Here is a 13,543-nt window from a genome sequence, read left to right as displayed (position 1 = left end):
ACATATAGGCCCATTGTGCTACCGTATTATTAAAAACTTATACCAACACCTATAGATAAAACCATCTAGAGCCTTTGGGCAAAACTTTACCAATCTTAAAAAGGCATAAGATATTCATAATGCCTAATTGTTTCCCAAATATTAAGATTGAAAACATAATTTTGTGTAATCTTAATTTATGATATATATCTTAATAAGAACTAAGGTTCCGATCATTTTTGACGGTATTTTTATATTTATAAAAATAGTAATATTAGGAAATAACTTCTGAAGACATAGAAAAGTTTTTTTAAAAAATTTGGACCTAATATAGCTGAAACAATCATCTACATATCTGTATTTGCTTGGCACAACGGTGAGGTATGGGATTATCTGTTATGTAGATATTATAAAGAATATAGGGATTAGGGAAATCACAGAATAGGGCCCTGAACTTCATTTTACGTAAAAGAGGCCCACAAATTAGAAAGAGATGACCAATTTTTAATTTGTAATAAAATAAATAATATTCTAAGTAAGAATAGCAAGCTCTGTGGATCGGTAATGATGAATATGAATTTAATGTAATAGACGATATATAGTTCGAATAAATATATAAACAAACATATGGAAGACTAAAGGGTGATGAATGGTCAACATACAACCATCGCTAGAAGTCGGTCAATACCAATGGATTAAAACCAATATACCAACAATCATGCAACAATCATCAACAATGTCAAATTTTCATGAATACCTTTTGAGTGGCGATCAACCATCTAACTATCCATAGATCATATCCATAGCATATGATAGTATTGGGGTGTAAATCAGCGGCAGGAGTAGGTAATCTACAATTTATAGAATCAACAATGGATAAAGAAGTGTATCTTAATATATTAAAGCAAAATTTGCATAAAAGTGCCGAATACTTAGGCATAATTAACAATTTCTGTTTTTACCAGGATAACGATCTGAAGCACAGGACGGGTCTTGTGCAGACTTGGCTTGTTGGGAATTGTCCACACATCATCCAAACACCTCCCCAATCACCTGACTTTAGTGTCATAGCAAATTAATGGCATATTCTGGAAACTAACATAAGAAAACATAACATTTATAGCAAGGAAAGTATGAAAGCTGCTTTAAAATTGGAATGGCAAAAAATATCAGTGGAATATACTCAAAAATTAGTTATTTCAATGCGTTCAAGGTTGGAGGCAGTAATTAAACAAAAGGACTATCCCACTAAATTCTAAAATTCACTTTTTTATGCCAAAAATGATTAATTTTCTAAAAAAAAATGTATTGCACGAAATAAGCTGTGAGGTCAGAATTTGGTGTATGTTTGTTTTTGTTAACTTAATTTCTTGAATATTGAAATTTTTGCTAAATTTTTCTTTTGTTTTATAATAAAAACTAAACATTCTTTAAAGTTGCATATTTAAAATTCTTTATTTTGAACAAAATTTTGGATTTTCACGACTAAATCTACAAAAATATTGCACGAAATAAGCTGTGAGCCACTGTAAATAAATGTATATATATATTATTTTACAATATATCTTAAATATATTTATTTACTACTATGGCTTAAACTTTAAAGTTTTTTTATTACACTACATATTGTCTCCTTATAAACCAAACTTTCTTATATTCATATATATCTAATCGCATATATACATCATCCTGTTGAATTCTTAATATATCACAATTAAGCATTTTTTTTTGTTTAATTAAATATCAACTTTCTGCAAGTATAAAAATGTGTCAAGATTAATTTTCATTACGACTTCATAGGTACAGTTTTATGCTCGTCCACGCACTTTTATTTCACTGGAAAACGAGTTTAATTCCATGAATTTTTATAATGTTTTTTACCTTTTCCGACTTCTTGGCTGACACACATGGCCAAAAGCGCACGTGTTCCCTCGTCGGATGAAGTACTATTATGAATGTGCGGCTTGATTTGTGGCACAAATACGCGAAGAAGGCAAAATATATGAAATTAATTTGTCATCAGTCTTATAGGAGCACATTATGACAAACCTAACATTAATTGTCGTTATTATTTTTCTTACAGTTATTGGCAGCCTTAACTTTTACTTACGTTTGCGTTGAAGTTTAGAAGCTTTAATACTTTCCCTAAACAGTAAAGTAGTAATTTCTACTAAGATCGAAACATCTTTTATGCTAATTTTAATAATATATAATTAATTCAAAATGATGCTATTAGTATTTATCAAGTAAAACAACCGTAAAACTTTGCAAGTAAAATACGTAAAGCTATAGTAGTACCTACCTATTTTGAAATTAAAAGACCACAAATTGCGAGAAATTATGTTATCTCTTTATTCCGTAATTTATATCTTTTTACTTCAAATTCTATTTATGTTAATTTAATATTTATATAATTATATTAATAAAATAATTTACGTAGTATTAAATTATAAAATATTAAATTATAATACCTTCATTAATTTAAATAATTATAAATGTACATCATTATTAACTCATATATATTATATTATATAAATTATATGTGTATGTACCTTGTGATCAAAAAAAACTTATTCGTTCTTTTTTTGAATTCCCGCGTTTATCCAATCGGTAAATTTTTTTTATTTTCACGTTGGCAACACTATTATACACATTCTATCAAAGTTTAACTCATATCGTACGATAAGTTTTTGTTTGGCGTCTATACAAAGAAGTCGAAAAATTTTCGTGTGGCGATGTTTAGCTGAATTTCATTTAAATAAAAGCGTTATTGTGATGTGGCCAAAGAGATGATTTCCAACGCAGATAGTGACCCCACATTCATCGAACGCATCATAACAGCTGATGAGACATGGGTCTATGAATTTGACATGCCCACCAAACAACAATCGACCGAATGGTGCTTGGAAGGTGAGCCGAAACCGAAAAGAAAACTCCAAAGTCGGTCCAAAATCAAGGTTATGCTGACTGTTTTCTTCGATATTCGTGGTGTGGTGCACTATGAACTTCTTCCGGACGGTCAAACGGTCAATAAGGAGTATTATTTTGCCGTTATGCGTCGTTTGCGTGAGGTCATTCGCAAAAAGAGGCTAGATTTATGAAGATTTATGAAAACTCATGGATTTTACACCAAGATAACGCACCGGCTAACACAGCGTTGGTTGTGTCGCAGTTTTTGGCCAAAAACTCCACTAATATCATCAACCAAGCACCGCACTCTCCAGATATGGCCGCGTGTGACTTTTTCCTCTTCCCCCGACTCAAATTGACATTGCGAGGAACGCGTTTTGAGACCATGAAGGCCAATAAAAGAGAATTCGCTGCGTGAACTAAAGGCCATACCTTCGGCGACCTATAAAACTTGTATGGAAAATTGGATCAAGCGTTGGCATGCATGTATTGCCGCAGGAGTAGAGTACTTTGGAGGCGATAATAAAGAAAATTATTACAAATTAAAATTTTGCGTGGTTTTTTAACTTCTCATTCTTTTTTGATCAAATGATATATATTATGTAAATTATATATGTATATATATACATATATATTATATATATAATTTATATAATATATATATATATTATAGATATATATTATATATTATGTATATTATACAGATATATAAACATATACATATGTATTATATATATATTATATGTACTACATTATATTATGTATATGTAACTATAAATATATATATGATATTATAGTATAATTATAGTATAATACTTTAGTATAATAGATAATCCTTTATCGCTTCATATCATATATGTTATAATTGAGCTCTATTAATGCTATTAAACATATATTTGCACTGTATTTAAGATACAGAAAGTCATGGCACGTAGACTTTGCTGAGTCATGTTCATGTTTAACAACAAATTATGAAAATCATTGCATGTTGCTTAACTCATTTATTGCTGTTTGTTGTTGCGTTGATGTTGATGTTGCTTAATTAGAAGTAGAAGATTGTAGGCAACTTTGTTACCTGTAGCATTCAATCGGCCGACTAACTCAATACGCTGAACTTGCCTCCGAATATGAATAAGCATTTTGAGGCAGGCATAATCAATTTGACCATTTCTTCCTCTTCCAGTTATTTTATATTTATTTTTTACTTTTTAGACTTTTTCATTCAAGGTGCGAAATGTGATATTTTAGTAATGTTTACTTTACTGATAATGTGATTTAGATGTATTAAGATTGATGTTTACAAAAGAAGTAGCGGTTGTCTTATACTGGTTTGTTTTGTGGCTTACCACGAAAGCCAATAACCTTTGTGATTATATAGATTCTTTTCTTAATGAACCAACAGAAAAAAAATATTTTATTTAACAAAAATTGTTTACAATATTCAAGTGAATATAAACAATTTTAATGGTTTTTACACAATATATTTAAAATTGAACTACTCAAATATTGTCTCAAGCTTTTTCTCTGTGTTAACTTAAAGATACTTGGTATGTAAGAGCAGTAAGCTACGAGTACTTCACTTATTCTTTAACTTGTTGATTTAATCTTATAAATTTTTTCATTCTTTTTTCACTCGATAGCTCCCTTAGGGTAAAGGTGCTAATTGAGAAATTTCATGCAGATTATATGATAATCAATCGTTAAATGCTAATGAAAGTTAATCATGACTATAAAAAGTTTAACATTTTTGTGTATACATATAAAGGACATATGTACGTTCAAATATATGTTCAGATAGATGTTGAAAAAAATTTTATTGTATTTATTTAATTCATATAATTTAATTCATATAATTTATTCATATTTTTCTTAAATAGTATTTTTTCCATGTCGTTAAGACAATGTTTAATATTTAATTTATAAACTTGTCAACTGAGGATCGAAGTTAGTCATAAAATACATATGTAAATGCTCATACATATATTATAAAAATTAGTGTTTTGAAATCTTTAAATAGATTTTGTGCGTGAAGAGATCGGTATTGATGGGTGGCCTTTTTCAAGGTAGTGAATGCACAAAATTCCATGCGTATCCCAAAATATCATAACCTGGCAAGTTGTCTATTCCGTTTTTGGACGTTTTGGACAAGATTCGCCAGATTCTCAGTTTAATGCTGGCTTGACTTTGGAGTGAAGTATGCCAGTGTGTCATCTATGGATTTATACTTTTTTTATCAGTCTAAATGTTATTAAAAAAGATTTAAATGAAGTTAGAAAATGTTCTGTTTTACATGTAACCAAACTATATTGGTATTTGTTATTACATTATTTTTCAAGTTAATTTCATTTATTATTAAAACAATCTTTAATTTGTACCTCAAATGTAAAAATCTAAATCTTATAACAAAAAAAAAACAATAGTTTCTTTAATAACGAAATAAGAGGCAATTAATCAAAATTGGCCATGAGCTAAAAGTATAAAAAGAAACTACTTACAAAATATTAATGAAAAAAACCATGAGCACAAGTAAATATTATTCAATCATCGTTAAAAACCCACAAACAGCCTGTAATTAAGTGTTACTTTACATATAGCAAAAACCTCTATGAACAAAGATTTAATTTAAGCAATTCTACATATATACTTATATGTATGTATTGAGTGTATACATTTTTGAATACATACACCTATATTTATGTATAAATGAGTATAATTCTTTAAAGTGGTCATTGATCTTACAGTTAATAGAAATATGTTCGTCACTTTTAAGTTTCTAATTATATTTTTGATGATTTTGAATTAAATATAATATACTCACTTATTTTTAAATATATAATTAAGATAAGTTTAAAACTTGAAGTTAGGTTTTGCCTTGTCTTCTAAAAAAAGTTAACACAATTTGGAAATATTTTCTAGGTAAAAGTCTAAGCAAATTAAATCTTATTGATATTAGAACACACATTGGTTATTAGTTTACCATTTTCCTATTCAAACATGTACATTCGGAAAATAAATATACGTATATTCAACTTACATATAATTGAACATACCATTCCATGCACAAACCGTTTAAAATAAACAAATAAAATAATTAAGTTTCGAGTTGTGTCTCTGCCAAGTGACACATTTTTAATTGTGCCGTCTTTTAGGAACGCGCTATCCAGTGTAGATCTCGTACAAAGGCTTAATCTCAGTCGCACTGATCATCGTACGGAAGATCGTTGTCATTTGAATGTTTATGGTATCTAAATAAATCTCACGTAAAGTGTTATACGATGTGTCACGCTTTCTTTTAAGATTTCGGGTACTGAAACCCGAAATTTTGTATGGCTAATTAATTTAAAAGTGTTGTTTTGATTTCTAGTTAAATTTACAGACTGCCTTAAAAGTGCTGTTTTAACACGTTTCATTCTCAATAATCCATTAACAAATAAACAATGTGCATTTTGATTATTTAAAAACAGCGGATATATAAAGAAAAATTTAAAAATAAATATATTTAGGAATCATTAATGATATTAAAGTCGTAAGAGAAAGTTGCTTGTTTATGATAATCATGTATGAATGAACTAAGCAATTAGAAAAGGTTAACCTCTTTTTAGAAATAAAGTTATGTGCTTCCAAAATAAATTCTAATCTTGATGTTGCAATATTTTTAATATTAAATAATAATCATAGCATTACATTTTGTATGACAGGTGAAATAATTTAGCTAGATATTAGCTGTCAAATCATCAATTCTCTTGCTAAAATTTGTATAAGATCATATAAACAATTAACGCAGTTCATGTAAAAAACACTAGCTATAAAGACTAACTAACTTTCATCTATCGAAATATTACATGTAACATACTATAACATTCAATCAAACCCTAATAAGAGACTTGCTGTCTAAAATTGCCCCTAATATATGAGAATATATAACATACTTATTTGCATTATGCATTTATATTAGTTCCTAATATTAGCTTTCGTCTCAGCATCCACTTCGAAACTGGTCATTCACAAATAATCCTACTAGAAGTCTTACCTTCCATCAATTAAATGCATTATATTATGTCAGACGATCACATATTCTTTAGATAGTTGCGCAGGTTAAGATGATGAAACGACAGGTTACCAGCATACCAGCAAACATTGGCTCTACAAGAATTATGTTAAAAATTCTAAATAGAATACTAAAACATGTTAAACCCCTTTTTGAGAATAAGATTTTCTCTTTAAATCTAGTAATTCAAAAAAAAGGTGATTTCTCATAACAAAATTAAATATAATAAATTTAAATAAATATTATTAAATAAATATTAATAAATTTAAGATAGTTTTAACAAATGTAATGAACTCAATATTTTTTACAATTTAACAATTCATTAATTGAATTGTTAAATACATACTATTGTTGTTGTGTTTGAGATAATATAATAAATTATATATATTTTCACTACTTACTTATTGTTCATCCTATAAATTTTACATATACAGTATAAAAGGATTGCCGAAATACTTTGAATTAAATAAAAGTGATGTTGAACACACCATTTTATAAATGGTAATATAAATTGATCAAACGATAACCGTTTCTTTAACTATCTGTTTGCTTGTCTGTATATTATGTTGAGTCTAGTTGAGTCAGTGCACCTGAGCACTTATACTCTCTATTAACTGCGAGGTTTTTTCAAAACCCCTCTTTGCGCCATGACTAGATTATTGTTTATCACTTCATCAGAGTAAGCAATAAGCTCCTCCCCGAGGAGCCTGTAACCATTCTGAGATTTGATAACGCGGTGTTGGTAAGTCTGTCAGAAGAATGATCGTATTTATTTACTTGCATTCGGCGTGAAATAGCGTTTTCACACCGGGTGTTGTAAGCCAAAGATCAGCAGAGGTAGGATGGGTATCGCTTCTTACCAAGGTAGAAGTTATGTTCAACACAGAACTTTAATTTGTACTGGCGGAATTCTTTGAAATTTCAATACAGCGTCTATCGGCGCATTACCTTGACACTTGTGTTTAGAACACCGTTGGTTTCTGCCAACAAGGCAGGTAATCATGCAAAAAACCCAGAATGTCTTTTGTATGTTGGTTGTTTAGTGTAGTTCAGTTTGGTTAGGTTGTATCGGCCTATTGGCCGATAAGTCTTTTGTCACATTGCGTTACCGTATAATAAATTTAGTTGCAGTGCATAGTGCTTAATATTAATTTGCATATGTAATTACATTATTTACATGTTTATTTAAAAATATTATATACAATTACCATAACTTGTATTTTTTCCCAGTTAGTGGTTAGAATTCCTAAATATTTACATTTTTACCAGTTATTTTCCTCCGTTGAAAAGTCCATTTATTCACGTCTGTATTAGTTGATGTATATTCCATCTCAATGATTATTCAGAGTAGCCACTATATCGCTTACAGCATATTAGTTGTCTTGATATTTTAATATAATGAATTATTTCAGATGTAGTTAACATCTCCTCAATTGAATTTCTCGCAGTTTAGATCTAGTAGTACACTTAAGGAAAGCATAACTATGTTGGCTGTTCCACATTGAAGTATAGAATATAAGAATGATATCAGCATTTCAGTTAGGCGTATTGGTGCAATAACAATATGTGCGTAATAATAATAATATTCACTAATATTTTCTACAGGTAAATCGTCGCTACTGATTTATATACTATCATTTATATATCGGTATTTATAACTTGTCCTCAGAATAATTTAATCCAAGCTTTATTAATGTATGTCAGCTATGTATATATATACCTTTTATAGAACTCTTATTTATAGAACTTTTATAGAACTAGCATATGTACGATGTTGAGCGTATTTCAATTTAGACCTCTTAGAACATGAACCCGTCCTGATGTGTAGGGTGTCAATAAAAATTGTGGAATGAAATATTCAGTAGGTTTGTTAAGATTAAAATATAGCACAGCAATATATTTTAAAACTCTGTGGGGAATACTACTTGAAAATATTACTTTATTATTTTACTTAATAGTAAACACTCACCTTCAAGAAGATTAAAATAGTTTATTGTTTTGGAGCGGATATGTAGGGTATTATGATAATCTTGATAATTGAGTTCTTTAAATGTTATGTTTAGATGAATAAAAATATCCCACTACATGATTTTATTGTCTACTGCGTGACCTTGTTAATAAAAAAACTACAAGACGTTATGTTTGAGTACACCTATACCTATAAAAAAATTATATACCATACATACTGATGTATTGACGTAAAACTTTTTATTCTTAAACAAGTGATTTGCAGTGTAGTTTAGTTAAAATATAAAATATATTAAAATAAAATTCCAAGAAGAGTACAATTTTAGTTTATTTTCATTGTCTAGTGGTTACAGATCAACGAGTTCATTTAAGTAAGAAAAGTGTAAAAATAAAAGAAACTAATAAGCAACTTTTAAAATCAATTCTTGATGTGTTTCTTTCAATTTACAAAACACTTCGAGAGGATCTCCTGCACGTATAGATCAGATGTGTTGCAGACTTCTTTATGCAGACTTCCTGTGTTTTCCAATTATGTGTTTATCGCATAATTTTTCAGCTTATTATCGTATAAACAAGTTAATACCAATAAAATTCATAATGACGGCATATAGTCCCCTAAGGTAAATCCGAGAAGTAATAAGCAACGATATTAGAGCACATACTCGCAAATCGTAAACTGAATTGTGGTTGTTATTGCTTAGGTTGTCTGTCGCTGGTTTGTGGCTATAATCATGAGATACTTTATTAAGCCGCAGAACACAACTGAGACACTTTAGCAAGCAACTAGTAAGCGAAAATAAGCAGAAGAAAAGCAAAAATAAATAAAGGAAAATAAATTAAAATTGAAATAAATTGAAAACCAAGTGGGGCATAAAAAGAGACTGCGGGACCACGAGAGAGACCGAAGCTTACGTGGGGGAATCTTGCAGTGATTTCTGCTCCACTCATACAATTATAATTTATGTGAACACAAAAATATTTTGGCGTGAAACGATCCATCGATCGGGCGGTATCTTTATGGAGCTCTTTAAAAACGATTTGTAGTTGAATCGCATACGCATGCTTGTAGTGATTTATGTAGTCGACGTTCCAATTTTCTAAATGCTGATATTTAGAAATGATTTTCAAAATAATTTTCTTTATTTATACTTACCACTTACTTGCTTATACATATTAACTGCAAAACATACTCACACCATTTCAACAGTTCCCAATACGTCTAATGATTTTTTCCAGCATTAATTGTATAATGGCTTCAACATAATTTTAACATTTTATGGCTAATAAAAAATTCCTAGAATTCGTACGTCTCACATTTGACTAAACAGTTGTCGTTCAATGTTTTTTACACAAATTAACAATTTTATTCTGACAGTGCAACTGGATTGAGTCGTCATTTCTGACTAGTGTTGAGCGTCTCAGTATTGTTAATGTTTAGCAAATAAGTGAACCAACAAATAAAACAGGTAGAAGGAATAATGTAAGACCTGCTATGTGAAAATGGTAAGCTTTTAAACCAAATTGACTTTGCTTGTCTTTGGTTGTCTTTTGCATATTGTCAACTAACTTAGTAACTCAATTAGACTCATTTTCTTATGTAAATTTAATTTGTGACCAATATGCTAATCTGCTTTAAGACTGTCTTTAGTATGCAATGTTAGCTCCGAGCAGAGAAAATTGACAAATTTTACGCAGGAAATGTCTTGTCTTGCATCTATCACTTGTTTGTCTTGCCATGTACACTTGGTTTTCTTACACATATCTCTAATATAATCATATGTTGTATAGCGGCCTTTTCATGGCTTCATTAAACGGAAATCCTATACGATGTGATGTTCACTAAACTAAATTAAGATTCAATATTTGTAGTTACCAAGAAAATCATTGAGTTAAGTACCTAAATGAAGAAAATATGCCACAACAAAACATCGAAAAAAAATTTCGGAGATGGGTGCAATTATCATCTTGGTATTTAAGACAACGTTTTTAAGTCAAAATATTAATAATAATTCTTATTGAATAAAGGCCTTAATTTAAATTATAGCTTATAATTTCAATTTTAAGTTAAGTGAAGGGTGTTTTTTTTAGCTGGATGAAAACTATCAACATCGATAACTATGGTTTGACAGCTGAGAATGTTGAACTGTGTTGGCTGGCATATCTGTTCAGTAAGGTTTGGCAATTCTTTATGACTTGTTCAACGATAGAACAACGCTTCCAAAATTGTGAAAATTTACTTTAAAAAAAAAAATTAATCTGTTCCCGAAGTTTATATAAAACTTTGTCCATTTTACGGTGAACATGATCGGCCTAGTGATCAATGAATTTGTGCAATTATTGATTGTTTTCGCACTAATTTTACTCTTTGCAATCAAACCATCAACAAGACAAACCGAGGAGAATATTGCTGCTATAGTAAGAAATGTTGAAAAAAAACACCGAAATGTCGATTCATCACCGTTCTCAACTTGTTGGCCTTCGTCCTTCGACTCTACGTGGAAAATTTTTCGTAAGGATCTTGGTTTACCACCTACCTATGAAATACAGCTTATACAAGAATTGAAGCCAAAAGGCCATCGTTTGCGTCGCATTTTTGCGCATTGGGCTCATTTGAATCTGGCCAAAGAGCAAAGATAATTCTGAAGCCGTTAACGAATAACCATTACATCCAGTAAAATTGACTGTTTTTTGTGGTTAACACGGCATCATCGGCCCTGATTTCTTTTGAAATAAGGAAGAAGATGCCGTTACAGTGAATGGTGAGCGGTATCAAGACATACTGACTGAATTTTTGTTTTCAAAGATTAATCATCTAAACATCGACAGAATTTGGTTTCGACAAGACGGCTCTTAACAATCGATTTATTACGAAATCAATTTAGTAACAAATTTATTTCCAGAATAAGTCCTGTTAACGCTTTTCAATTGTTTTTTATGGCGCTATGTTAAATCATTGTTTTATGGCGACAAACTAGTAACTCTGGAAACATTGAAAGCCAATGTTGATGCCAACATTTATTCTATATTTCTATCTTCCATTATTATTTTAAGTTCTCATGCAATTAAAGAAAACATCCGATATTATATTGAAGCCGTGTATTTCACTCGCTCTAAACGTATTAAAGCATCAGTTCTTTAAAAATATTTTATTTCATTAAGTTATATTAATGATATAAGTTATAAACTTAAGCACTTAAGTTTATTTTTTCATTAAGTTATATCTTAAGATTTCCTAATTTAAATATTCAAATATTTACAGAAAATAACATAATTTTGTTTTTATATTATAGGTTGCCCAACTACGACGAGTTCGCATTGTTTACGCTGCAATAATGAAGGCTGTATAAAATGCCCTAGCTACCTAGTAACAGATACACGACAATGTGTTGAGAAATGCCCATCAGGTTACATTGATCAGTGGTCAGCACATACGGAATTTATGGGACGTGTTTGTGTCTCCACTGGGTACTCAGGTCCATTGATGGCTGCTCTAGCTGGCATGCTTGGCGGTTTTTTGGTGTGTTTTTCACTATTAGCTGTTGCTGTGATGCTCGTGCGTAAAAGACGACGTCGTAAAACCATAAAACAGAAATTAATAAATGAACACACTATGGATCGTTCAGATTTTCTGCGTCAATTAAATGAAATGCGTCCTAATGCTGAGTATTTTTTGGCTATGTTGAACGATACACGCAGACAAATACGTAAGCTTTATTTGTCGGGTGAAATAGCAGCTGCCAATTCATATCGACCGATTGTGCGTGATCTTGCAAAAATACTTATATTACTGAATAGACCAATTGAATTGATACCAGCGCCACCCGTCGACTGGAGTCGTTTGTATGCATGGTCGGAGCAGGCTCTAGAACGATATAAACCACAAGTAGGTCAATTAATTGACTTCTTTCAAACATCACAGCATGCGGGTACTAATGATGAATTCGATACGACAAATTACAATAAGAAAAATACTGATGGAAATGGTGTTGGTAGTAGCAGCATATTTCGACAGAATATGCTGCAGTCTACCACAAATCTAAATACACCAGGGTCAACAGGAACTGCAACGCATAAAATGCATCTTTTCGGTTCGTTGATTAGTCTACATGAATTTGAAGAACCCCGACCATCCGATCCATTTGGCAGTAGCTTTAATACACTTAAAAGTGGTAATTTAATATCGGATCTAAATGCAAGTTCATTGTGGTTGGAAGATGAATTTTACAAATTAGGCTTTCGACCGCAGGACGAAATAACGACTGAGTTATAGTTAATTAATACTTTTTAAAAGAATCAAGTTAGCCTTAAAAAAGCGAAAGAATTTATGCAAATATTATTATTTGTAAAGATTTGAAAATGTATATACATAACTGTATTTTATTGTAGAATATATAAATAAATATATACCTATACATGTAACTCAAAGAATAACAGACAACGTATTTTTTGATGTAAATACAGTATCTATTGTGATTTTTTAAACGAGATAATATTGTTCTACATATTAATGATATTAACGATCATTAAATGACTAGAAATAATTCGAGTTGAAACTATTTCTTAAGTATATTTTTAATTTAAAATTACAGAGAACGAAAGTTGCTATAGCGACTTCAGGATATTTTGTACAATCCAATT

The 13,543-nt window shown here is 30.2% G+C and overlaps 1 protein-coding gene and 1 long non-coding RNA gene across 2 annotated transcripts in view; one reads left to right on the top strand and one right to left on the bottom strand.

Moving 5' to 3' along the window:
* LOC119683119 overlaps positions 1–13,473 on the top strand; it is a 62,390-nt gene extending 48,917 nt beyond the window's left edge. Inside the window, exon 2 of the mRNA XM_038096731.1 lies at positions 12,196–13,473. Within this exon, the coding sequence (XP_037952659.1) occupies positions 12,196–13,175 (980 nt within the window). The 3' untranslated portion in view covers positions 13,176–13,473. The remainder of the gene's footprint in view (positions 1–12,195) is intronic.
* Positions 9,216–10,289, bottom strand: LOC119683120. The gene is made up of 2 exons (XR_005252624.1): positions 10,066–10,289; positions 9,216–10,009 (listed from the first exon to the last, which is right to left on the bottom strand). It is a non-coding gene; the product is annotated as an uncharacterized LOC119683120 (long non-coding RNA).
* Positions 13,474–13,543: the final 70 nt, after the last annotated feature.

This window comes from Teleopsis dalmanni, chromosome 2 (assembly GCF_002237135.1).
Source record: "Teleopsis dalmanni isolate 2A chromosome 2, ASM223713v2, whole genome shotgun sequence".
NCBI lineage: Eukaryota > Metazoa > Arthropoda > Insecta > Diptera > Diopsidae > Teleopsis > Teleopsis dalmanni.
This window is presented reverse-complemented; position numbering and strand designations above follow the sequence as displayed.